The 27,238-nt window shown below is 46.3% G+C and overlaps 1 protein-coding gene across 1 annotated transcript in view; it reads left to right on the top strand.

Moving 5' to 3' along the window:
• The window catches only part of samd12 (sterile alpha motif domain containing 12), a gene marked incomplete at both ends in the record, with an annotated part of 127,689 nt that overhangs the window by 44,070 nt on the left and 56,381 nt on the right, over positions 1–27,238 (top strand). The window contains one exon of the mRNA XM_080008435.1: positions 16,332–16,472. Within this exon, the coding sequence (XP_079864561.1) occupies positions 16,332–16,472 (141 nt within the window). The remainder of the gene's footprint in view (positions 1–16,331; positions 16,473–27,238) is intronic.

Genomic DNA, 27,238 nt, shown 5'->3' with positions numbered 1-27,238 from the left:
TCGGCAACCACGAACAAGTTAGCATCAGGCCCTGCATTTCATTATTTCCTGCCTTATTTCATGCGTGCTGCAGACCCATTTTGCAGATATTTCCTGGGAATTAGATGCTAGGTTAATTTGTGTCTTTAGGAATGTGGGAATTAGTTTCCAGGCACAGGGAGTGACCTCCGAACAAAGAAAATCCAAGGACATCAGCGTTTGGCGGCGCTCATTTATCTTTCCTCCGTTTAAACGCTCAAGCTTGTTTCAGATTAATAAAGGACTGTCCCTGCAGCAGCCGCCTCCATGCGCACCTCGTTTCATCACATCCCCACAATGTATAAAAGAGAAAGCATCTTCTTGTGAATTATTACTTGTGTCGTCCGCTCGTTCACCCCGTTGTAATTGCTCTCGAGGGCCGTATGTAAGTATGTAAGAAAGGAAAAATTGATCTGACTTTTTAATGAAACATTTCACTGTCAGCGACGGTGCCTAATACATTCTGTTGTGGTCGGTAAATAAATGATGTGGTCTGTTATTAGCCTTTGAGCGAGTGGAGGAGAAAAGAAAAACCTGAATGCTCCTAATGAATGACCTGCGTTATTTTGCCCTTTTTTGGTCCAGCACTGTAGAAATTGGTGACGCGTTAAATAAAGCCATGCATGCACAGATAGATGGATAGATGGATGGATAGAAAGAAATTGCAATTGTCTGAACATCTCACATCAAAGCAGTAGTGAAATAAAAATTAAGCAATACATTTAAAATATATATTTTGAAATGGCAATACTGTATATGTTCATTTCTTTATGTATACATTAACCAGTTAGATATCTAACTGGTTAATGTAGAGAGATATGTAGAGAGATATCTTATTGTGCACAGCACAATACTCTAAACCAAATACTCTAAAATACTCAAATACTCCAAACACTCCACAAATACTCTACTACACTATACTACTATATACACTATACACTATACACTATACTACTATATACTACTACACTATACTCTACTCCACAAATACTCTACTACTCTACTATACTACTACACAAATACTCCAAATACTGGCCCTATACTCTAAACCAAATAATAAACGACAGATTTAACCTAAAAAGAGCAGAAAAGAAAATCAAAAATAAAGAAAAATTACCTAAAAAATTAAAGTTCATATGATCCCATATAAACAAATTAACAGTGAAGTAGAAGGATGAATTTAAGATATAAATGATGTTGTAATGAAATGTCAGGTGCATTGTAACCTGGTATTAAATATAATAAACCTTAAACGGTAAACACAACGTTGGCCATAAGCCTATGAACCCGAATATCATAGTAAATAAAGAACTTATACATTGACAAATTCACATTCCTGTGGTTGTGCAAATCTTTTTAGTTTTTTGTTTTTAAGATTCGAGATTAAGATTAAAGAGGTTTATTTGTCACATACATATACATACTTTCATACATATATGCAATGGAGCTTTACAGTCTAAAGAATTTTTTTTTATTATCATTTGGCTATTTGATCATTTTTATTTGTATTTTTAATGTTATTTTACTTCACGTTCTATTTATTTATTTATTTATGTATGTATTTATTTATTTATTTATTATTCTCCATTTATTATCTTTAGCTTTTTTTAACGCTAATCATCTGAACCTCACCAGAACAAATCCCTAATTCTTCTTCTGATTCCAATTAGGAGATAATGACATGCCCAAAAATGATCGTAATCCAGTTTGCCGTCACACCGAGCCTTAATTAACAAGAATCCAATTAAATCAGAACCAGACGCACCAATCGGACTCGTGGAGCAATTTGCATCCCAATCAATCTCTGAAATATCGCACAGATCTGGATTCTTCTTCATTATGCTCCTTCGCTCCGTTGGAATAAACAAGCGAAGCAAATGATGAACGGAATATTGTTGTGGAAGAATAATCAGCTGTACACAAACAAACAGCGAGCATGAATACATTTAGAAGTCAGATCTGAGAGCATCTGTTTATTCAATGTGCTTGTTATGCGCTGGCTGCGACTTTGGGAAAATTCGGAAAAATCCCCCCCAAAAATGACGCTGGCGTATGTACTGGGTCTATGCAGGAGCTGGATTTTCCAGGAAGCTTTTACTGTATTTCTGTATATTTAATCTCTAGTCAAACCTTTGTTCCTTTTGGCTTTATTTGGCTACCATAGCACCAGATTTCTTATTTAGATAGATGGATGGATGGATGGATGGATGGATGGATGGATGGATGGATGGATGGATGGATGGATGGTGGTAAGGAAATTCTTCCGCAATGATCGGTGAGGTTAATCTGCCCGCTACAAGAAGACAAAACTGAGAATATCCAAGATTATTTATTCTGCAGAATAAAGAGAAAGATTCAGTACTGCTCCAAAGCAGCGCTGGGATCAATCTGCTATCACAGAGAAAGACAGGAGGCTTTATACAGTAGAAACAGGGTGTGGTTTGGGTCAGAGGTCTCCGACGAGTCTGCCTCCCCTCTAACTGTCTTCCTGGGTGCCCCCCCTTCCTAGAATGTAAATAACAGGTACTTGCAACCATGACCTGGCAGCATGGGGGTTGCATGACAATGCACTGCTAGGTGTCCCCCATCTCTATAGAAGGTAAACAGGCCACGTGTGATCTGATTCTTTCATATTAGGATTAACATTGTAGGAGCAAAACATTTCTCTTTACATGAACTCTGGGGGGTTCCTGGGAAGACAGACAAATGTTTTCAAACCCCCTTTTGGAGGTAGAGGCCTTTGTCCTCATTCAAAATAGTTGATCGTAATAATTTTTCCCTCACAATGGATAGTTTCCATCCCCGGAAGGAAATTGACAATACAATTATGTATATAATATACAACATACAACATACAATAAACCTTATCCATAAACTATAAATATAAACCAAAAATGTTCCAAAACAATCAAATAACCTAGAAAATTAAAATTGACAATGTACAACAAACCTCCAAATTGACTGACTAAAAGATAGAAAAAATGAATATATACTGTATAAAAACCTAAAAATTAACAACAATAAAAATATGGCAATATATACAATAAACCCTAACGATAAAACATAAAAATAAACCAAAAACATAACAAACAGGTAATAAAAAATAAACAAGAAGAATTTGTAATGTATGTGTTTAATAAACCTAAAAAGTCGACCTTTAAGATATATATATTGTCATTCCCCGCGATTACAAAATAGACCATGGGGAAAATATGTGAATGTATCTACAGTGTATGTATGTATGTATATGAATGTAATATGAACGTATGGGTCTGAATGGCTGCCACCCTGCCTCCTCCAACCTCCTCCAGAGAAATAAATGCTTTCCATCCTCTCGCCTGCCAAGAAGCCAAGCCGCCGTTCCGCCATCCTCCATCCTCCATGCCTGTTCCCAACAGAGGCAGCCCAAAGCTTGACTTTAGCACCGAGCTGCCATTAAAAATGCATTAAGGCATATTAAGGCGTAATTAGATATTAGTCTCTAATCCGGTGTAATTACAAGGACGAAGCTTCTGCTCGACGAGAGGGAGGGGGGCGTGTTCTCACTACATGAGCTAGGTACACATTTACACATTCCATACTGTAGGTGCAATTAGCGCAGAAGGTGCGGTGACATAGCCAATCGATGGGAAAAATATGTGATGGGGGAAGAAAAGTGGGGGGAAAATGAGAGGGATGGAGTGAGAAAGGTGAGAGAGAGAGAGAGAGAGAGAGAGAGAGAGTGGGGTGGGTGAACAATTGAATTATATTCCCTGTCAAGGAGGAGGGCATTGAACTGGAACGTGGCTGTTGAGTCGACGCCCTGAAGGAGCGCAAAGATGAGAATTAGACGCAGCTGTAAAAATCTGGGTAGCCAGCCGGCCAGACTGACGGCCATCTTGCCCAGGTATCTGAAGTGGGAAGTAAAGGGAAGTGAGTCCTAATAAAAAACATTGTGACCGGTGCTGCCCGACATTTCTTCTTCCATTCATCTACTCTGGTCGCTCCCTTTTCCATCAAAGAACAAATGGTAAACCCACGGTTCACTAATATCAGTTGATGGATAGTGTCGTAAGCGACACGGGTGAATAATTATTTGCCTGCGATATATGGAAAAGGAGACCTGGATCCAGCAGCGTTACAGCGTTCCTTTACCTTTCCAGTCATTTCAAAGATCTGGGCTCGGTCGCTTCCATCATCTTCGTTCCATCTGGAAAACTCACAGCAAACGGTAAAGCTCTATCCTGGCCACCCAGGATAGAAAATGTATATTTGATGAGACGCGGAAAAGAAAGATGAAAGGTGAAACACCTGCACTTAAGAGAAGAAGCGATGGATCCCAGGGGTGTCGTGGACCTCTGTCATGGAAAGAAGGAGGAAGCAGGAGCCTGGCCCCAGTTAGGTTAGATGGGGGCCGACACGGCTTTATGATATCGCTTCGGCAGCTGGTAAACATCCCCAGTCTGCCACCATTGCGCCTTGCTCTTAATAGGAAGGGAATTTTAGCAGATAGGTGTTGATGAGCTTTCTGGAAGGCGGTTAAATAACAGAGACAGATGGACTGCTCGACAACGGTGCCCCCAAAGTGTTGCCTAATATGTAATCAGTGACATTATGTCAGAAGCCTGGTACTGCAGGAGAACTCTGCCAGTTTTCCTTATGCAGGGCTTGAAAATGACTTTTTGCAATGGCAGAAAAAATGTCTCTGGGGTAGGTAGGTAGGTATCGTTATGTGAAAACTTTGACTGAAAAGGATAGAGTTAGTGTTAGGGTTAGAGTTGTGGTGGCCCTGCACATGGCCATACACACACCTAGACATCCAACCAATGCTTAAAAAAGTAATGAGGCTCATATGATTTCAGGTATTTAGTCCCATTGGGCCTGGGATCTAAAATGAGTTGGACAGACCTCCCTCAGAACCTCCTTCGAGGTCAAACAGGGCTTAGGAAGGGGAAAGGTAGGTAAGTAGGTACAGTAGGTAGGTCGGTAGGCAGGTAGGTAGGTACAGTATGTAGGTAGGTAGGTAAGTAGGTCGGTAGGTACAGTAGGTAGGTAGGTAAGTAGGTAGGTAGGTAGGTAGGTACAGTAGGTAGGTAGGAACGGTAGGTACAGTAGGTAGGTAGGTAGGTATGTAGGTAAGTGGGTCGGTAGGTAGGGAGAGTAGGTAGGTAGGTACAGTTGGTAGGTAAGTAGGTCGGTAGGTGCAGTAGGTAGGTAAGTAGGTCGGTAGGTACAGTAGGTAGGTAGGCAATGCAAGGCAATGCAAGTTTATTTGTATTGCGTATTTTAACAACAAGGCAATTAAAAGTGCTTTACGTAAAACATAAGAAGCATGAAGACGTGGTGCAACGAACAAATTATAAAAGGACATAGAATGCAGAAAAGTAAAAAAATAGAATACATAAGAGTTATCTTTTCTTTGTTAGGAGACATTTTCTTTGTTGACAACTATTTTGCCCATTGCCAGAATAGCGTCTTTCCTCGTCAAGGCAATATCCTAGCCCCGGGGACCGCTGTTCTATCATTGTTTCAGATCACAATGGCAAGGCAATTCAAAGAGCTTTAAATAAAACATCAGAAGCATCAAGACAAAGTGCAAAAGAAACACGTTGTAAAAAGAAGAACTATTATAAAGTTAAGAAATAGAATGCATAGAATGCGTAAAATCAAGTCAAACGAAAAAGATCTACAGCCTTGATTTAAAAGAGGTGAGAGTTGTAGCAGACCTACAGACTTCTGGGAGTTTGTTCCAGATACAGTATGTGGTGCATAAAAACCGAACGCTGCTTCTCCGTGTTTAGTTTTGACTCTGGGGACAGAGAGCAGACCTGTCCCAGACAACCTGGGAGGTCTGGATGGTTCATAACGTAGCAGAAGATCAGAAATGTAATTTGGCCCTAAACCATTCTGTGCCTTATAAACAGTAAAACAGTAGTATTATGAAATCAATTATTTGACGGACAGGAAGCTAGTGTAAAAATCTGACAACTGGAGTGATATGATCTACTTTCATGGTCTTAGTGAGGACTCGAACAGCAGCGTTCTGGAACAACTGCAGCTGTCTGATGGATCTTTTAGGGAGACCTGTAAAGACACCGTTACGGTAGTCGAGTCTATGAAAGATGAATGCGTTTTTATGTTCTTCAGGTGATTGTAGGCTGACTTTGTAATTGTATTAATGTGGCTGTTGAAATTTAGGTCAGAGTCCATGACTATACCAGGATTTCTGGCTTGGTTTGTGCTTTTTAACTGATTGAAGCTGAGCGATGACTTTTAGCCACATCCAATCGCTGATTTGTTCTGTGCACTTGCTCAATGATTGTATTGGACCATAGTCCCCTGGTGATATGGTTACTTTAATTTGTGTGCCTCTGCGTTATCATGGTAACATAATTTGTTGTTTTCCATGATCTGAGCCAGTGGGAGCATGTAGATGTTAACAGAAGAGGCCCCATAATGGAGCCTTGGGGAACTCTGCATGTCATTTTTGTCCGCTCAGATGTGTAATTACCTATAGACACAAAGTAGTCCCTGTCCTTTAAGGAGGAGTCAGACCAGTTAAGTACTGTGCCAGAAAGTCCCACCCGGTTTTCCAGTTTGTCTAATAATGTGCTGGGGTCAACCGTGTCAAATGCAGCACTCAGATCCAGTAATATGAAGACTGAGATCCTGCCACTGTCTGTGTTTAGATGGATGTCATTGAAGACCTTAACAAGAGTGGTCTCAGTGCTGTGGTGTGGTCGGAATCCTGACTGGAATACATCAAAACAGTTGTGTATTGCCAACAAATGGCTCAGCTGTTGAAAAACAGCTTTTTCAATGATTTTACATAAAAAGGGGAGGTTTGATATACTGTAGGCCTATAATTGTTCATTAGTGAGGCGTCCAGATTGCTCTTTCTTAAGAGCAGCTTGATGACTATCGAACTGTTTGGTATGACCCCTATGGTTCAATACGCAGACGTGAACAGTAGTATTACGGTATCCCATTAGAAGTCCAGTGGACGCGTTGGCACAGCGCACGGGCGCAGCGTGTTGTAAGTGCTGCTTCCTATTGAATCCACTGTTGGAGCTCCATTGGCCTCGTCAGCCATGCAGGGTCCATGAGGGGCATCGCAGCATTTCTCTATTTTTGCAAGAGTGGTCTATTTTATTTGATTTTTTCAACTGTGCGCAGCCACACAAGCCTTTTCAATAGAAACACAAGATAAAACTACATATAAATGTTTGAAAGAGTAATCAATTTAAATGTGTTTAAATGAGTCTACATTATACCATGGACCTAGAGCTGCTGTCGGATTTACTTATTGATCAAGACCTGTTTTAAATACAAAGAACAAAAATATATAACTATCCCAGGGTTGAGGTGTCCAATCGGAACAAAAAAAACCCTCGGAAAGCCATGTTCCTTTTTATTACGGACTTACCTTCAGACCTACCTACAGTAGGTAGGTAGGTTGGTACAGTCGGGAGGGGGGTAGGTAGGTACAATAGGTAGGTAGGTAGGAAGGAACAGTTTATAGGTAGGTAGGTAGGTAGGTAGGTAGGTATGTAGGTAGGTAGGAACAGTATATAGGTAGGTAGGTAGGTAGGTACAGTAGGGGGGTAGGTAGGTACAATAGGTAGGTAGGTAGGTAGGTAGGTAGGTAGGTAGGTAGGTAGGTAGGTAGGAACAGTTTATAGGTAGGTAGGTAGGAACAGTATATAGGTAGGTAGGTAGGTACAGTAGGGGGGTAGGTAGGTACAATAGGTAGGTAAGTGGGTAGATAGGTAGGTAGGTAGGTAGGTAGGAACAGTTTATAGGTAGGTAGGTAGGTATGAACAGTATATAGGTAGGTAGGTAGGTAGGTAGGTAGGAACAGTTTATAGGTAGGTAGGTACAGTAGGGAGGTAGGTAGGTAGGTACAATATATAGATATGTAGGTAGGTAGGTACAGTAGGTAGGTAGATATGTAGGCAGGTAGGTAGATTCAAGATTCAAGATTTTTATTTGTCACATACATACACATACTTCCATACATATATGCAGTGAAATGTAATGCAACGCACCCGGTGATAGCACACAATAAGTCCTAGGAAAAAGTACAAAAATAAAATAAAATAAAGAGTAGAAAATTCCTTTCTAATAGACCGACTAACTGACTCCTAAAACGTAATACAGTAAGTGGAATACTTATAGAATAAGATAAAAAATATATAGAATAAAATACAATAAAAAATAAATTGAAATAAAATGGAATAGGTTGAAGGAATATGCCTATGTATATACAGATATGTGCATTTAAAGTGGCATGTGAATTAAAGTGGCATGTGAATGTGAATAGAGTGAGGTAGTGTTTGGGATAATACAGCACAGTATACAGCAGTACGGCGCAGCAATACGGCATCACGAACAACCCTGAACAGTGATACAGTATGCGGTACAGTATGCTACATACAGTACAGTAGGTAGTGGAGCCTAGTGCATGGCTCAGTTAGGACCCCTGGTGAGGTCAGCGTTGACAGTTCTGATGGCTTGAGGGAAGAAACTCCGTCTCAGTCTCTCTGTTCTCGCTGCGTGACTGCGGAGGTGCTTGCCTGACCGCAGCAGCTGAAACAGTCCGTTGTTGGGGTGATGAGGATCCTTCATGATCCTACGGGCTCTGCTACTACACCTCCTGGTGTATAACTCCTGCAAGGGGGGGAGGGTAGTTCCAGTGGTACGTTCAGCTGAACGCACCACCCTCTGCAGGGCCCGCCTGTCCTGGGCAGTACAGTTCCCAAACCAGGCAGTGATGTTGCCTGTCAGGATGCTCTCCACTGCTCCAGAGTAGAAGGACTTGAGGATCCTCACCGAGACCCGGAATTTCCTCAGCTGCCTGAGGTGGTAGAGACGCTGCCTCGCCTTTCTCACCAGAGTGTCTGTGTGAACAGTCCATGTTAGGAACAGTATAGGTAGGGAGGTAGGCAGGTAGGTACAATTGGTAGGTAGGTAAGTAGGTAGGTACAGTAGGGAGGTATGTAGGTAGGAACAGTATATAGGTAGTGAGGTAGGTGTGTTGGTACAGTCGGTAGGTACAATGGGTAGGTAGGTAGGAACAGTAGGGAGGTAGGTAGGTACAATAGGTGGGTAAGTAGGAAGTTAGATACAGTAGGGAGGTAGGTAGGTAGGTAGGTAGGTAGGTAGGTAGGTTGGTACAGTAGGCAGGTAGGTAGGTACAATAGGTAGGTAGGTAGGTTGGTAGAGTAGGCAGGTAGGTAGGTACAATAGGTAGGTAGGTAGGTACAGTAGGTAGTTAGATATGTAGGCCGGTAGGTAGGTACAATAGGTAGGTAGGTAGGTTGGCAGAGTAGGCAGGTAGGTAGGTACAGTATAGGTAGGGAGGTAGGCAGGTAGGTACAATTGGTAGGTAGGTACAGTAGGGAGTTATGTAGGTAGGTAGGAACAGTATATAGGTAGGTAGGCCGGTAGGTACAGTAGGGAGGTAGGTGGGTAAACCTGGGAAGTAGGTAGGTTGGTGCAATATGTAGGTAGGCAGGTCGGTTTCCTTTGCATTTCCATTGACTTCAGTCTGGAATTGTATTTTTTACACCACTGAGGGTATTTACTGCTATGATGTAATTTCCTTCTCTTTAAGCCGTTGTAGTCCATACCAAGGGTTCCAGCAAGAGTGAAGGGGAAGGTCTACAGGACGGTAGTGAGAGCAGCCATGTTGTACGGTTTAGAGGCGGTGGCACTGACAAAAAGGCAGGTGGCTGAACTGGAGGCGGCAGAGTTGAGGATGTTGAGATTTTCATTGGGGGTGACAAGGACGGACAGGATTAAGAATGAGTACATTAGAGGGACAGCTCAGGTTGGACAGTTTGGTGGAAAAGTGAGAGAGGCCAGACTGAGATGGTTTGGACACGTGTGTAGGAGAGATGAGAGTTACATTGGGAGAAGGAGGCTGAGGATGGAGCTGCCAGCCAAGAGGAGAGGAGGCCAAAGAGAAGGTTTATGGAGGTGGTGAGGGAGGACATGCAGGCGGTTGGTGTAAGGAAGGAAGACACGCAGAACAGAAGGTATTGGAGGCAGATGATCCGCTGTGGCGACTCCTAACGGGAGCAGCCCAAAGAAAAAGAAGAAGTCCATACCAACCAAAGGCTCCATATCCTTTTCAAAGACTCCACCATTATCTCCCCCACCTGTGGCAGTGGGTTAACTGGAATCATAACCACATGTATTTTCCATAATAGCCGGGAAAATCGGAGGTGGTTTGCGGCGCTCTGGATCGCCAGTTTATCTCCATAGCGACGTCCCCATGGCGATCTCTGTGATTCATACAGCGATGTCCCGCAAGCGTGGCGGTCCCAGCGCCCTGTCGGCAGGTTGTTAGCGGCGGCTTAGCGACAGAGGTGCTGAATAATGATCAGTCAACCCAGCTGGATCAGCGCTGTTCAAATCATCATGGGGCTGCTTCCGCTGAGGTAGACGGAGGAAACCTATTACCCCAGTCTCTCCACGCCTGAGAGAGAGAGAGAGAGAGAGAGAGAGAGAGAGAATGTTCTCTCTTGTTTCATCCCGCTATCTTTCCCTCCCTCCGCCCCAACATGGCACCCAGCCACCTTCTCAGGCGAAGGCCCAGCTTCATTACTTGGGATAAACCTCATCCTTGTCCTAAAGATAATGACCAGCCCCTGTGCCTGCGGACGAGAATAGCATTAGCATCTGATTGCAGCGGCCCCGCCCGGGAGGAGATCGGGCGGAGATCGGGCGGAGATCGGGACTCGATCTGCGACGGAGACATCCCGTCACCATTTACTTTGTGCTGGCGGATCTCGCGGCGAGCCAAAGTAAACACCGAATAAGTAAAGAAGAACAGTCGGTCTGCTTTTATCCATGGGTTACCTTCTGTACATGTTTTGCTCTAATCCAATGGTTTTGCTTTGGATGTTGCTGCAAACAGACTCCAAATTCTGCCGACCAGCGTTTGTGTGCGTGCGTGTGTGTCTATGAAAGAGAAAACTGTTTGTATCGCTGCATGTTAAAACACGATGGACGGTGCATACACCCCTGGTAACTCACAGGAACGCCTCATGTTACTCTGTGGTACATTTAGTAGCTGGCCACACACTGTCCCATGACATTTTTTTCCTCATGGTGTCATCAATACGCTGGCCAATAAGCAGGTAGTACACGGTGTTACAAGACAATATGTGTCACGGCTTGGCACGGGAAGGCGGTGGTCGGGGCTCTTGAATTCCCATGAGAGGCAAATAAAGAGGAGAAAATTAGATGTGTATCAAAATCCAACTTTTTTACAATTGGAGATGTGAACTTTCCTTCACTGAAACCTTGATCTAAAACGCGATCGGCAAACATGTTAAAAATGCTTCTAAAAAAGGTACTTTGGTTTGGCTCTTAGGTCCCCTGGGCAGAACTAAAGGTTTGTATTTCGCAGATTTCTTCATTTATAGAAGCATTAGGCAAATGGCAACAAAAAGCGAATCAATTCGAACGATCTGAAGCTGACCTTTCAACTCTTGCTAGGGGCGTTGCAGGGGCTTATCCCAACCAGGCTCCACCCATTTTGCCGCTCTGGGTAAACCGACGACGGGGGGGGGGGCGGGGCAGGCAGAGAAAGTGCCGCCATTAACATGGTGCTTGTTTTGTTCCATAAGGAAACGAAGTACAATAAAATAACGTGCATCTAAAATAAAAACACTATTTTGGCGCACCGATCACAGGCGCCCCAGGCGCGCCGTGGGCACAGTCGGTACCATCAGAGAGGGAGCAATCAGGGCGCAGGGACGGCCCTGCGGAGCTTGGATCAGGGCTATTCATAAAACTTTCTGGGCTGAAGCGTTGTTCACTTATTTAAGTGATATGTTAATTAAAGCAGCTGTATTCATTACTTCTTACTTACATTACGAGTGCTGTGTTCATTACATAAAAATAAAGTTTAACATTTTATCTTCTGATTTTTTTTCCCTCTACTTTTCTTTTGATATTTATTTTATTTAAAATGTTAAATCCTGCTAAGCTTTGTTGGAACATTATTTTTTACAATGCAGATTTTTATTTCAGGACTAGTGTTTATTTGGGACCATTTCCTTCCACCAATTAATGTGTTTTTAAAATGCATCATGGCATACAACTGCCTTCTCTATTTCGAAAAAAAACATTAAACGGAAATGGTGTTTTATATATATCGTCATGGATATCGTTATCAAATGGTATGAAATATTTTATTTTAAATTATTCTATTTTAAAATATATTTTTTTATATTAACATTTAAAAATATTTTTGGCCATATCACAAAGACGGCCAATTGTTGTAATAATCCATGAACGTTGCCATACGTTTAGCGACAGAGCGTGACAGATTTTCATCAACTCACTTTAAAAAAGCGGTAACCAAAGGCAGCAAGACGGTGTATTTCCTTATCCTTCTCCGGTAAACTTACGACGGCGAGGGCGTGGCGTTCATCCGTCCCGCTCTTAGACAGCTCTGCTAAGCGTCTCACCTTCCTTGCTTCTTGCTACGATCTCAGCCCCGCTGAACGGCGCTCAAAGCGGACGCAGGGGGAACCAAGGAAAAGCTTTTTTGCCCACATTTATTGTACAGACACATCTCTCCGCCGTTAACTCCGCCCGTGACATTTCCCACACGTAGGATGGAAAATAATACGCCTGGTTACCATGGCGACAGTGGGACGCATAGCATCAAGATAGCTTCAGGTGACTGACGGGAGGAAATAAAATACAGAGAACTCCAGGGGAGAAAAGTAAAATTGTTCGTTTAAAAGACGTAGAGAATGTTGAAGGGTCAGCAGATGTCGTTTTTTAAGTTTTACATTTCAGATTTTCCTCGAGGTTCCTTCACTTTTTCCTCTCTTTTTGCAACCGTCAAAACGTGCGGGAATAAGTCCGAGGCCCGAAGCCTAAATTGCCTTGGAGGTTCGATTTGTACTTCCACTTAAATCACAGAAGTGATTATTTTGGTGCCCATTCGCAAAAAAACTGGGATAAAACTTTTATTCTTCTCCCAAATTCTCCATTATGTGGACATCTAAATGGGATCTAATCGTCACCATCATTGGCTGGTCCCCCATCTCCGTTTTGTGTGTTTATCTGTGTGTTTGTCTGAGTGTGTGAGTGTGCGCGTGCGTGCGTGCATTCATCAAGGCAGTTGGTTGAATGTGCCGCGTCAGAACTGTGGCTGAATCCGCGGCGTTTGAGAGTGAGAATGGGCAGATCAGCACTTGAGGAAACGCTATCCTTGAAACTGAGAAGGGGGGGAAAAAGAGAAACGCCATCCGATATAAGAGCAGAGCTTCAATCCAATTAATATCGCGCAAACAAAGAGGCTGGAGGGGGTTTAGGTCTTGTTTTGGCGCGGATGGAGGCGCTTGAGTGGAAACGCCTTTTTATTCCCCTCGTAGTGGAGGCCAAAAATAGGAGATGAAATGACTGCGCACAAGGTCAGTAACAAGTCCCAAACGAAAACCCTGTCTGGCCGCTTCACGCTCACCTACGTGCGTGCGTGTGTGTGTGTGTGTGAGTGTGTGTGTGTGTGTGTGTGTCTGTGTCTGTGTCTGTGTGTGTGTGTGTGTGTGTGTGTCTGTGTGTGTGTGTGTGTGTCTGTGTGTGTGTGTGTGTGTGTGTGTGTGTGTGTGTGTGTGTGTGTGTGTGTGTGTGTGTGTGTGTGTCTGTGCTCGTGTGTGTTCACGGGAGGGAGTTGCGGATTTGAGACGATGTGTCTTGGTCAACGGTGAAGTCATCGGTCGTGTCGTGTTTTCGGTCACCGTCTGCTTTCCTCGACCGGCCGAATGCAGTGAAACTAGTCGAATAGTCGTCCCCGAGCGCGTCAGGACGGGAGCTGCTTTTGTAGCGTTGCTCAGGGTCAGCGTTGCCCTCATGCGACCCTCCTACGTCAGTAGCCCCGAGCGTATTGCGATCCGCAGACGGTTGTTTGATATGATATCCTGTTTGCGTTGCTTCTGGACTGAGAGGTCAGACATTTACCCAGAGACGACTGAGTCACTGGTGCAACCGCACGTCACAACCCGCTCGAATACCTCGTCCGCGCCTTAATCCGAAACATCATCTCCGAGTCACCGTAGCGCACGCCTCCTTTGCCTGCGGCCACATTTTCTTTGCACCACCTCCTGTCATCCGCCCGCTCTACCTCCCCGGCTCCGCCCCCGACGGTCGGCGTATTAAGTATTCGGCGTCTCATTCCGGCCTCCCTCCGGGGCACGCTCCGCCTCGCCCACACCGATGCGCCGACCCTTCTCCATCGCGCCGCGGCTCTTCTCGGGTTGATCGATATCCGATTATCTTCAAAGCGCTCTTCATCTCGCGCCGGAAACCTTGACCCGAACGCCGTTAACAAATCAAAGGTGGCCCTCGCTTTTGGAGACGCTAAGTGCCGCCTTGAAGAGCCGGAGCTGGAACGGCTTCGCCGCCATAAGCGCTCTCTTTATGAAATCGTCGACGGCTCGACAAGCGAGTGCGTATCTTTCTTTATCCGCTGATTAGGAGGCTGTTTATTTCTTAAGTGTGCGACGTCGCGATGGATATCACTGGAGCGTGCAGGAGGTGAACCTCCGTTGCCATGCCGATCTATCTTTGGGAAAATGATGAGGTGTGAAGTGATGGTTGGTCAATATTTATAGACCCATAACAGCGTGCTTTATGTGCACATTGGTTTTCTCAGTGACACTTTCTCTCTCTCTCTCTCTCTCTCCCTCTCTCTCTCTCTCTCTCTCTCGCTCGCTCGCTCACTCTCTGGTCGTTGCCTCTCTCCCCGACTTTCACTTTCCCATTTTCCCCTCTCTTTCTCCGGCCCATTTTCTCTTCCCATCTCACTAATCCCTCTCTTTCAATCGTCCCATTTAATATTCTTTCTCACTTCTGAGCCTTGGTGGCTATAGTTAACTCCCTAGTGTTTTTGTAATGGGTACTTTCAAAGCCATTTTGTGTTGGAGTGTCTTAACCGCATTTGGCATTATACCCCCATCTGGCCTCCACGCAAAGTAAAGTGCTGCTTTTGTTAAGACAGGAGAAAATTGGCCTAAGAGTCAACTCTACTACTAACACTTAGCGCTACTTAGCTTCCTCAACCGCTCCCTATTTTGCGGTGGTGGGGAACTGGTTAGTGCCTGCCCCAGTCCTAAAAAGATGCACTTTGAGTCTACAAAACAAGTCAAAATGGGCACGAGGTCCCCTCTGCTGGAATGTTTTCGATGGCATTAATCCAAAGCTAGAAAATCAAACTTTAAATTGAACGCGCCTCCGTAATGACGGCAGTTGTTTTTTTTGTTTTTTTTGTTTGACTATGTTCTGCTTTGACCGAAACTTCAAAGAGTCAAGAGAGAGCAGACGTAGCTGGGATCGGGCGGGGGGGGGGTGTAGAAGGCGGGATTAAACGGAGGAAGATCAACACTCATTGGGGCCGAGGTGCAAGGGGAGCTACAAAAGGTCCGATCCAACGCATGGAAAATACCAGAGATTATCGCTCCTCGCCGCTCCCCAATGTGTTAATAGCCTCTTAAAAAGCCTTATTAATTAGACCGTACACAAATCGCCTTATATCGGTGGCATTAAACCCCACCCATGAGAATTCGTCTGGAGATTAAATTAAGGATTTGTGCACAAATTGTAAATAAGGAAGGAAGCCAAGGGGTTTTCCTTTCTACTTAGAAGGCACGGATTGATTCCCGGAAACGCGCTGCTTAGAGGTGTTCACAGTCGGAGCGGCCATCGGGGCGCATCCCGGTGGGCCGGCCGCTCCGTGGGCCGCCCCCGAGCAGCCCATCATCCAAAAACCAGGGCGAGGGAGAGTCAGCGGGAGCGCGTGAACAGGTGGATTCAAGTCTGTCAAAATTAACAAAGATTGCAGTAAACATTGGAAAGGCGGTGCTGAAAAAGCTGAGAGAGATTAAAAAAAAAAAGGGAAAAGTCACTTCAAGCTGATGCTACAACTTGCGTGAAGATAAGTGACATGTTTTGGAGCCCGCGCCGGCGGTGCGCAACAGTATTTGTTTTTCCAAGTAGCGAGGAATTCTTTTCAAAGGCAGCACCCCTGCATTCAACGTCTGCCGGAAATGCTACCGTGCTGCCTTCAAGCGTCAGAAATATCAGTGCGAGATATTAATTAGAATTGATGGACCAGCGATAAAGTCCAATGGGTAAGCATCATAATGAGATTGAAGAAGAATGATCCAGAATGTTTGAACCCAGACGCGCCGATGAAATGGACCCGTGGACCTTTGAGGATGCGTGGCTACGTCGCGTGGGGGTGGAATTCCCTATCTTTCTTTCTCTAACTCTGTCTCTTTTCCCCCTACCTGTCCCTCCTCTCCGTCCAGGGCGGGCTCTGATGAGGTTGACGGACAGGAAGCTGGAGCGCATGGGCATCATGCAGGAAGCCCAGAGGCAGCACATCCTGCAGCAGGTCCTGCAGCTCCGGGTTCGCGAGGAGGTTCGGACCCTTCAGCTACTCACGCAAGGTGGGCACCTCCGCCGTTTCCGCTGTTCAACAGAATCACCCCCGTCGAACATCACTTTACATTGCATTACATAACGTGGCGCTTTTATCCAAAGGGACTTACAGTAAGTAGGTTTTCCAGCAGCCGGTTGAACCGGCTGTTCATCAGGGTAATCGGCGGCAAAGCCTCCAATAAGAACAGGAGACATTAGGCCCGGAGTCTCCTGGGAAAGAGATCAATGTGGTTAATCCAATATAGGATCATTTCGGAAAAGCATCTGCCCTGACGGACGGGACGGGACACAGCTGGATACCGTCAAACCACGTACCGTACATGGGTGTGCCCACCGCCGTCCTAGAAATCGGCATCTTTATTCCTAAGACGTCCGGTAGCGTATGGGTATTGACGTTCCACAAAGACCACGTTCCGACGCTTTTGCCCCAAGGCGAATGTACATTCGCACTCCGTTCTTTTGGGCTGTTGTGTGAGTGACTGCGGCAATATTTCTGTGAGCCGCCGAGGATCAGTGCAAGGGGAAGGAAATTACAACAGAAAAGAAGAAAGATAAAAGATGGGTCTTTCCAGAGCAATTAGGCCGGCTGCAGCTGAAGAGCCACGGTTCAGTGGGTGGAGGCTGACGTGAGGTACTTGCTGAAAAGATGAGTTTTAAGGCTGAACGCGTGGATGGGGAAGGACCCGGTCCGTTGAATTAGAGGAGGAGGAGGAGGAGCGTCGTCTTTTGATTGGAGAGGCTGTTTCTTCATCACATCACATGAACCAGGGTGAATTAGCCAGAAATACTTGCAATGACCTCGGAGGTGTTGCATCCAGTCAAGCATGTTTTCCTTGAATAATATGACCTGCGTTTCACCGTGGCATTGCGAGCTGCTGCTTTTGTCCAACATTCAGCCATGACCAACAGTTTGGTCATGGCTGCAGTTATTGTAAAAATATGCACAACATATGCATTCTCACCCCACTTATTTTGGAAAAGGCAACGTTTGTATTTTTCTGCTACTCCGAGTTTTATCCCGAAAGATCTGCACCCCGACACAGTTTTCCGCTCGACGTCACGCGCTGGAGAGGAGCTACGACATGCCGCCTCGGGGTAAATAGGCCGATGTTGCAACACACACCAGCCTACAACCCCCCCGAGGAGACTCCATTTTGGAATCATTGAGGGACGCGCGGGATGGAGGGCGGCAGGAGCCTGTCACGCATCGCGGGAACGGAAATCAAAAAATCCTGATGCGTTGAGACAACGCTTTGGATGTTTCCCAAACCCCTCGTGGAAACCCCTCGAATCGAGATCCGGGGCTTCAGATGCGAAACCGCCCTCATTCCTTGCCCGCTTTGACCTTGAACACAATTTTGAGCAAATTAAAAATCCAAACATGAGTTTATCATTTCCTCCGCGCAGCCACTTTATCACCGTCAAATCTCATCCATCTCCTTTTTCTACATGATGGCTGTGTGTGTGTGTGTGTGTGTGTGTGTGTGTGTGTGTGTGTGTGTGTGTGTGTGTGTGTGTGTGTGTGTGTGTGTGTGTGTGGGAGGCGTGTCTCACCCTTTCTACAAAATGTGATGTTTCATCTACCCGTTCTCCGCCAGTCCTTGGCAGCCATCAGGCTTTTCTCGCATCTTGCCCGCGTCACATCCCACGACGGGGCGTCGCCACAGGGCCCCGCGGATCAAACCCGACGGGGTCTTTTGTCAAAATGCTCAGAAGGTGCTGGGTGCTAATGAAGGAGCCTCCATCGGAGGAGACCGTAGCGGCCCCCAGGGGTGAGGGAGGGAGGGAGGGAGGGAGGGAGGGAGGGAGAGAAAGAGAGAGTGAGAGAGAGAGAGAGAGAGAGAGGGAATATGAAATCAAAGTTTTGCTGAGCAATGACAGTTCGCCAAGGGCCATTCTCAGCATCCCTTCTCTTCCTCCCCTCCGCTCCCCTCCCCTCCTCTCTCTCCTCCTCCCCTATCCTCCGTTCCCCCTCACCTCCTCATCTCCTCCGCTCCCCTCTTGTCTTCCCCTCTCCCGTCCTTCCCTCCCTCACCTTCACTCTTCTTCTCCTCCCCTCATCTCCTCCGCTCTATCCCCTCCCTCCCCCCGTCAGCAGTGATGTTATGGGAGGCGACAGCCCACCAGGCTTGGCAGCGACAGGCCTCAAGCTCAGCAGGAAGCAGCCTGTTAGTGGAGCCTGCCGGGGCCTCGGGGAGCGAGGGAACGAGACGAAATGCTGCGAAGGGGGAAGAAGGGGAGATTGATAAAGCCAGGCAGAAGGAGAGTGAGCGAGAAAAGGAGTGGGAGAGAGAGAGAGAGAGAGAGAGAGAGAGAGACAGTCGAGGGTGGAGGGAGGCAGAATGCGCAGCATTCTGGGGATTGCATGGGACTGGGGTTTGGCTGAGGGGGCGAGAGAGAAGTATCGGGGGGGGGGGGGGGGGGGGGGGTGTACTTTTTCACTCCCCTAAGCTGTTGCTCGCGGGGAGGCTTTTGGCGGGGGAGGGACGGGGGCCTATGAAAACGGGTAAAAGTTGAAGGGTTTCAGGGGGCCCGGAGCCCGCTCACCGCTGGGGAAAATGGAATCAAATAAAATACGGATTTAGCGTGAAGAGGCGGATGAACAGAAAGAGAGAGCGATGGAGAGAGAGGTGTGAGATGATGGAGGGAGGGAGGGAGGGAGGGAGAGAGAGAGAGAGAGAGAGAGGGAGGGAAGCGAGAAAGTCGGATGAGTAGAGAGAGAGAGGGAGAGAGAGACTTGAGGGGGCACGTAAGAAGGGAGGAGGGCAAACGGGAATGAGAGGGGCGCGTGGAGGGTGAGAGGAGGAGAAGAGGAGGTGATAAAAAGAGAGAATCCTCTCTTTCACACTCACTCTCTCTCCAGGGTGAGGGAACGGGGGGGTCACACGGAGGCTGCAACAACGAGGACAGGTCCAAGTGAGGGGGTCAGATAGAGGGTAACGTGTGAATATGTGTGGATAAGAGAGAGAGAGAGAGATAGAGAGATAGAGAGAGAGAGAGAGAGGGACAGAGAGACAGATAGAGAGGGGGAGAGAGAGAGGGAGAAAGAGGGAGAGAGAGTGAGAGAGAGAGAGAGAGAAGGAGAGAGAGGGATAGAGAGGGGGAGAGAGAGAGGGAGACAGAGGGAGAGAGAGGTTCAGAGAGAGAGAGAGAAAGAGAGAGAGACAGAGAGAGAGACAGAGAGGGAGAGAGAGGTACAGAGAGAGGGAGAGGGAGAGAGAGCTGGATGGATGAGAGTAATAAGATAAGTATGAAGTCTGGAAGCTGGAAAAGAGGGGAGGTAGCAGGGGATGGAGGGAGGGAGGGGGAGAGAGAGAGAGAGAGAGAGAGAGAGGTGGTGTAATTACTGCAGTGTACCCAGAAAGAATTAGCCAGACGGACAGCGATTAACCTTTAAGGCTGCCATGGGAGGAAGATAATTAGATTTTCTCCCCCTTTTTCTCTTTCTCTCTCTTTCTCCCTCCCTCCCCTGTTCCCTCTCTCCCCCTTTCTCCCTCCCCCGTCTCTATCTCTCCATCTCTCTCCCCCCCCCCCCCTCTCTGTCTCTATCTCTCCCTCTCTCTGTGCCAAAGCGATGTTTGGGGATGGGGAGTCTCATCCTCTTATCACTCTCAGTCAACACTGGCTGAGAGGTAGACCCTCCACACTGCACAGCGAAGCCCGAGCCGCCGTCGCTCTCCATCTCCATCTGTGGTGGAGTGGGAGTGGGCCGTGCACACCATGCACGTGCACGCCACTTAACACCCACGTGCACGCCACTTTAGACCCACATGCATGCCAGTTTACACTCTTGTGGGTGTAAATTGGCATGCATGTGGGTCACACCATGCATGTGGGTCACACCATGCATGTGGGTCATACCATACACACCACACGCCATACATCATACTTGGCGTGCATGTGGGTCACACCAATATACACCCACATGCACGGCACTTAAGACCCACGTGCACGCCACTTTACATCCACGTGCACGCCACTTTAGACCCACATGCATGCCACTTCGGCAATTAAGTGTACACCGTTTTGCCACTTTGTGCGGTGTGCACCCAGGTGGGTGTGCGCGGTGCTTTACACCCACGTGCACGCCACTTTAAACCCATGTGCACGCCTCTGTGGACCCACGTACACGCCGCTTTACACCCACGTGCACACCGCTTTACACCCACGTGCACGCCACTTTAGACCCACATGCAAGAGCTTTGCCGCTTTAGACCAACATGCATAGCGCTTTAGACCCACGTGCACACCACTTTAGACCCACGTGCACACCACTTTAGACCCACGTGCACACCACTTTAGAACCACGTGCACAGCCCACAGGATAGGGCTTCACCCTCGCCAGGCCCCATCTGCCCCCATTTGGTCCCATTTGGTCCCATCGCCATCTGATACGAAATTACATGTCTGTTTTCAAATTTGGTTAGATCAGCTTCCATCCCTTCTCTTCCCTCCTCTTCCCACGTGCATGCCACATTAGACCCACGTGCACACAACTTTAGACCCACGTGCATGCCACTTTAGACCCACATGCACGCCACTTAAGACTCATATGCACGCCTCTTTAAACCCACATGCATGCCAATTTACATCCACATGCACACCAATTTACATCCACATGCACACCAATTTACATCCACATGCACACCAATTTACATCCACATGCACACCACTTGACACCCACATGCACGCCACTTTAGACCCACATTCACGCCGCTTCACCGAGTAAGACCCATGCGTACACCGTTTTGCCACTTTGTGTGGTGTGCACACAGGTGCGTGTGCACGGTGCTTTAGACCCACGCCCTCGCCCAGCCCCAACTGCCCCCATTTGGTCCCATCGCTATCTGATACAAACACGTCTGGACTGAAATTTGGTTAGATCAGTTTCCATCCCTTTTCTTCTCTTCTCTTCCATCCTCTTCCCACATGGGCGGCACATAAGACCCACGTGCACAGCACTTTAGACCCATGTGCAGGGTGCTTTAGAAACACGTGCACTGTGCTTTAGGCCCACATGCACGCCGCTTTAGGCCCACGTGCACGCCATTTTAGACCCATGTGCACGCCACTTTAGACACCTATGCACAGTGCTTTAGGCCCACATTCACAGCACTTTAGACCTACACGCATGCTACTGAAGACCTACGTGCATGCCACTTTAGACCCACATGCACGCCAATTTAGACCCACGTGCATGCCGCTTTAGACCCACATGCACGCCTCTTTGTCACTTTAGACCGATGTTTATGCCACTTTAGACCCACGTGCACGCCACTTTACCACTTTAGAACCATATGCACAGTGCTTTAGGCCCACGTGCACAGCACTTTAGACCTACGTGCATGCCACTTTGACCCACATGCACTCCACTTTACACCAACGTGCATGCCAATTTAGACCCACGTGCACACGACTTTACCACTTAGACCCCCTTGCATGCCACTTGAGACCCACGTACACGGCACTTTAGACCTACGTACATGCCACTTTAGACCTACATGCATGCCACTTTAGACGTACGTGCATGCCACTTTAGACGTACGTGCATGCCACTTTAGACGTACGTACATGCCACTTTAGACGTACGTGCATGCCACTTTAGACGTACGTGCATGCCACTTTAGACCTACATGCATGCCACTTTAGACCTACGTGCATGTCACTTTAGACCTTAGTGCAAACCACTTTAGACCTACGTACATGCCACTTTAGACCTACATACATGCCACTTTAGACCTACGTGCATGCCACTTTAGATCCACGTACACGGCACTTTAGACCTACCTACATGCCACTTTAGACCTACATACATGCCACTTTAGACCTACGTGCATGCCACTTTAGATCCACGTACACGGCACTTTAGACCTACCTACATGCCACTTTAGACCTACGTACATGCCACTTTAGACCTACGTACATGCCACTTTAGACCTACGTACATGCCACTTTAGACCTACGTACATGCCACTTTAGACCTACCTACATGCCACTTTAGACCTACCTACATGCCACTTTAGACCTACGTACATGCCACTTTAGACCTACGTACATGCCACTTTAGACCTACGTACATGCCACTTTAGACCTACCTACATGCCACTTTAGACCTACGTACATGCCACTTTAGACCTACCTACATGCCACTTTAGACCTACCTACATGCCACTTTAGACCTACGTGCATGCCACTTTAGATCCACGTACACGGCACTTTAGACCTACCTACATGCCACTTTAGACCTACGTACATGCCACTTTAGACCTACGTACATGCCACTTTAGACCTACGTACATGCCACTTTAGACCTACGTACATGCCACTTTAGACCTACCTACATGCCACTTTAGACCTACCTACATGCCACTTTAGACCTACGTACATGCCACTTTAGACCTACGTACATGCCACTTTAGACCTACGTACATGCCACTTTAGACCTACCTACATGCCACTTTAGACCTACGTACATGCCACTTTAGACCTACCTACATGCCACTTTAGACCTACCTACATGCCACTTTAGACCTACGTACATGCCACTTTAGACCTACGTACATGCCACTTTAGACCAACGTGCATGCCACTTTAGACCAACGTGCATGCCACTTTAGACCTACGTGCACACCTCTTTAGACCCATGTGCATGGTGCTTTGTCACTCTAGATCTATGTGCACTCTGATTTAGACCCACGTGCACGCCACTTTAGACCCACATACACACCGCTTAACACCCGCGTGCACGCCGCTGTAGACCCATGTGCACGGCCCACAGGATGGTGCTTCAACCTCGCCAAGCCCCATCTGCCCCCATTTGGTCCCATTTGGTCTTGTTTGGTCCCATTGCCATCTGATCCAAAATAACACGTCTGCTCTCAAATTTGGTGCGATCAGCTTCCATCCCTTCTCTTCTCTTCTCTTCCCACTCCTCTATTTTCCTATCCTCTCTCTCTTCTCTTCCCGCTTCTTTCCCTCTCTCCCCTTCTCTTGCCTTCCTTTTTGTCCCTTCACTTCTTTTCTTTTCTTTTCTCTTCCCTTCCCGTTTTATTTCCCGGATTCTCTTCCCTTCTTCTCTTTCCTTCCCTTTCCTCCTTTTCTCATTTCATCTCATCTCATATTCGATTGAATTTTCCCCTTAAGAACATTTTAAAGATATAGCAGAGAAATAAAGCATCATGAGAGGGTTTTAAGGTCTGTTATGGTACACGGTGTCTCTTGTCAAGTATAGAATGATAAATGTGATAAATGTGCTACAGAGGATTCCAGGTGAGACAAACAAAAGCCTTGGATCCAAGGCCTAATTTGCTCTTTGCAAATCTCCATCTCTCTGATGGAGGAGCCCCATGTTCTGTCTAAATTTATCCTTTCTTATCTGTAGCCATGGAAACAAACAAAGATCTCTCTAAACCTCAGCCATAAGAAACAGTGGAGTTGAATATCTCCTTTTTCTTGTTGTGAAAGTATTGAGTGCTGTTGAAAATAAAAATAAAAAATGTCAGTATGGGCATAACAAATTTCATATACATTTTAACCTACCATATATATAACAATAAAAGAAAATGTAATTGTACACTTTTAAGTGTAATTTGAGTGTTTTTAGGAAATTGTATTTCATTTTCCGTCCCAACCAGTCTTGTGTGAAAACCCTATGGCAATTTCACTGAATTGTCTTCAATGCCAATATTCTGAGGTGTTTACCTCCTCTCACCCCACACCCTCCCCTCCGCTTTCCCCCCAAATTTATGTTATGCTCCTGTATTAAATTTCATGCTTTCATGCATAACCCTTTTGGAGTTCCTCAACAACACTCCCAAAGCAGAAAATATGTCGTTAGTGGCTTGTGAAGTTGTTGCTCTCAGAGTAAGTTGAATTACACAGCCCAGGGAGTTCTGTCAAAGTGTTTTTTAGGGGTTGCTTTGTGATTGTACCGGGCTAATCGGTGAGTGTAGATACAGCCCCGCTGTGCGTGCTTCATTAGGTGGAAGGAAGTCTCGTTCAAAGCGATAAAAGGAGAGCGTTTTGGGGAGAAATGTACACTCGCATTCATTTGCAGCTTCGCTTGTTTTGGATTCTGACTCATTCCAGCTCATTAACTTTTGTCAGAACTGGTGAGGGAGTCGTTCACACAAATTCTGACTGTCTGCCTCTTTTGTTTTTATTTTTATTTTGTTTATGTTTTTGTTTTGTTTTTTTCAAATAAAGCACTTGTTAACACAGTGTGAAGGAGTGTATTACTCTGCATGCTTTATCAATAATAATAATAATAATAATAATAATAATTAAAAAATTCTAATAATTAGTATTTTATTTGTAACATCGACATTTTTATGATATGAAAGTGCATTACATTATATTAATTTAATTATTATGCAGGACAAGTTTATTTGTACAGCACATTTCATACACAGGGGAAATTACAAGAGGTTTACATAAGGAATCAAATATTATTCCAAATGTAAAGAAGAAAAAAAAATGTAGAAAAAATAGCTAATGACAGAAAAAGAAATTGAAGTGCAATTTAAAACAGGACCTCAAACTCGGACATGAAATGGACTCAAACCCAACTAGATACTCTGTCACAATAAAACATCTAAAATCAGACTAAATGATTTGCTAAAAGCCCAAAACAGCAACTTGCAACACTTCTATTCAGTTTTCTACTTTTTGTTTTGATTCATTGACGTGCCGCAGTGTGTCCTCATCAGGCCCTGAGGTGCGAATGAGCGTGTGTTTACTCTGCATCTACAGACCCTCCCCTTGTAAACATGGTGAGAAAAGTCATTTTACCTTCACTAAAAACACCAAAAAAAAACAAATCCGAAATCCAGCATCTGCAGCGAGGGGGAGGTCCCTCGCCACGGGGCCGCTGTCAGGTTGGCCCCCTTAAGTGAACGGCGTCTCTGCTTCAGAGCCTCTGTTGAATCGAGTCACTTTCTGTGCCGCAAGGAGCCCTGGGTGGACGCCGTCCTTCCTTTGGGTTTTTTCGCCAAATAGGATATCGCGCTCCGGGTCTTGGGGAGAGCCGAGAGCCTCTCATCCTCCCTTTGCTCACCCGGATTCTGCACTTCCCTCAATAAGGCCTCCATCCATCCATCCGTCGATCCTTCCCTCACTGGAAGGGAAGGTCAAATTAATTCCTTTTTTCATAATTTCCTGTCAGTGAGACCCCCCCTTCAGGGACACCCGTGGCTGGGTGCCAGGAACATTTGATTAAGGTGAAGGCAAAGTGAGTGCCTGGGCCTCGCAAAGGGAGGAATATCATACTTCTCCTTTTTTAACCATCGAGATACGTAGATGGTGATCCTTCAGACATAATTCAACCTCCCCCTATGCCATTTCCATCCTTCTTTCCGTCTTTTTTTATTTTTTATTTTGGACACATTAGGAACTAATCCAGTCTCATATTGCAAAGGTTATCAGTGTCATTTTGAAGTAAACGGCTTTATTGCTCAAGCGACACGGTCAGCACTGACCTGGCTCATTAGCACCGTGGGACTCAAAGCTGAAATTTTCCAACACTTACACTGGGGCCACGCACCTGAAATGCTAATGCTGTTATGAAGCACAGGAAGCAAACGCATCTCCCGTTGAGTTGGCAAAGGCTGCATTCATTAAACCGCGAGTTCGGAATGGCCCTTAATAATAAAGCTACTCCCCCATGGCTGATATGGCCTCCCTTCGACTAGGAAAAATGGAGCCCAGGTGTTTTTTGAAATGACGATGGATAAGCATTTGGTGAACCTACTGTGGCATATCCAAAAGAATGTCTCAAGCTCCGCGCCCTTTCGTAATCGGGGAAAGTGATAATTCAGGCAGTCCCTGTTTGATTGTTTTCTGATTTTCAAAGTGAAAAAAAGAAAATTGGAAAAATGCAATTTTTCAATCTCTTTTTCTCAAGGGTGGAGAAAGCCGGGATTAACACCTGAGTACGACAAAACCCTCCAACTTTTACTTCCTCCAACTCTTATTTCTTTCAAGGACACCGGAGCTGGACTCAGCCGGGCATGACCAACACGAGCGGCTCTGTTAATGAGCACTGCTCAAATTCAAAGGCAAAAAAAAAAAGAAAGAGAAATGAGGGATGGAGGAATGGAATGGGGGGGGGTTGCAAAGGTGGAAAAGCCAGAGGCGTCGGTGCTCCGCTGGTACGTGACAGGGTTTATGTGGGTCTGTGCGCTCCGCGCCCTGGACCTTTATTTCTCCAAAGGTATTCTTCTACTTCTCTTCAGACGCTGAACCCCTTTTCCTTTCCTCCCTGGATGCCCGCCATGGTCAGGGCATTAATGTGAGACCCTGCGAAAGGTGTCCGCCGCCGAGGTGATTTTCAGAGAGCCGGGGCCGTCGGCACCTTTGTAGAGAATCTTTGATTGTGCCACAAAGGCCAAGCCTCGGAGTCCGGACGGAGTCAATAATGTGAACGGAATGGAGTCCATTCAGGGTTGAACTTTGTCAGACGGCGTCATAGCAAGAGAGATCTCCATGCAAACTTGATAACATAAATGACCCCTGCGGGTCGAGGAAATCTGTAACCGCTCAATGGTTTGCTCCTTTATTCCTCTTGGAATCAGTCGGCGGCGGTAGGAGTTTCCTCCGCACAGAGCCGCATTCATCGGTTCATAGTGAAATGAGGAGCCATTAAAAAGTCATTGCGTCGGTCGGGTGGCAGTCAGTCTGGTTCCATTCAGTCTGAGGCCGTCTCCAGCCTCGCCGACCACCCTCCGGACACTCGGGAGCCGAGCCTGGACGGAGCAGACTCTCGGGCACTTCGCCT

The sequence above is a fragment of the Zeus faber genome (assembly GCF_960531495.2).
Source record: "Zeus faber genome assembly, chromosome: 1".
NCBI lineage: Eukaryota > Metazoa > Chordata > Actinopteri > Zeiformes > Zeidae > Zeus > Zeus faber.
This window is presented reverse-complemented; position numbering and strand designations above follow the sequence as displayed.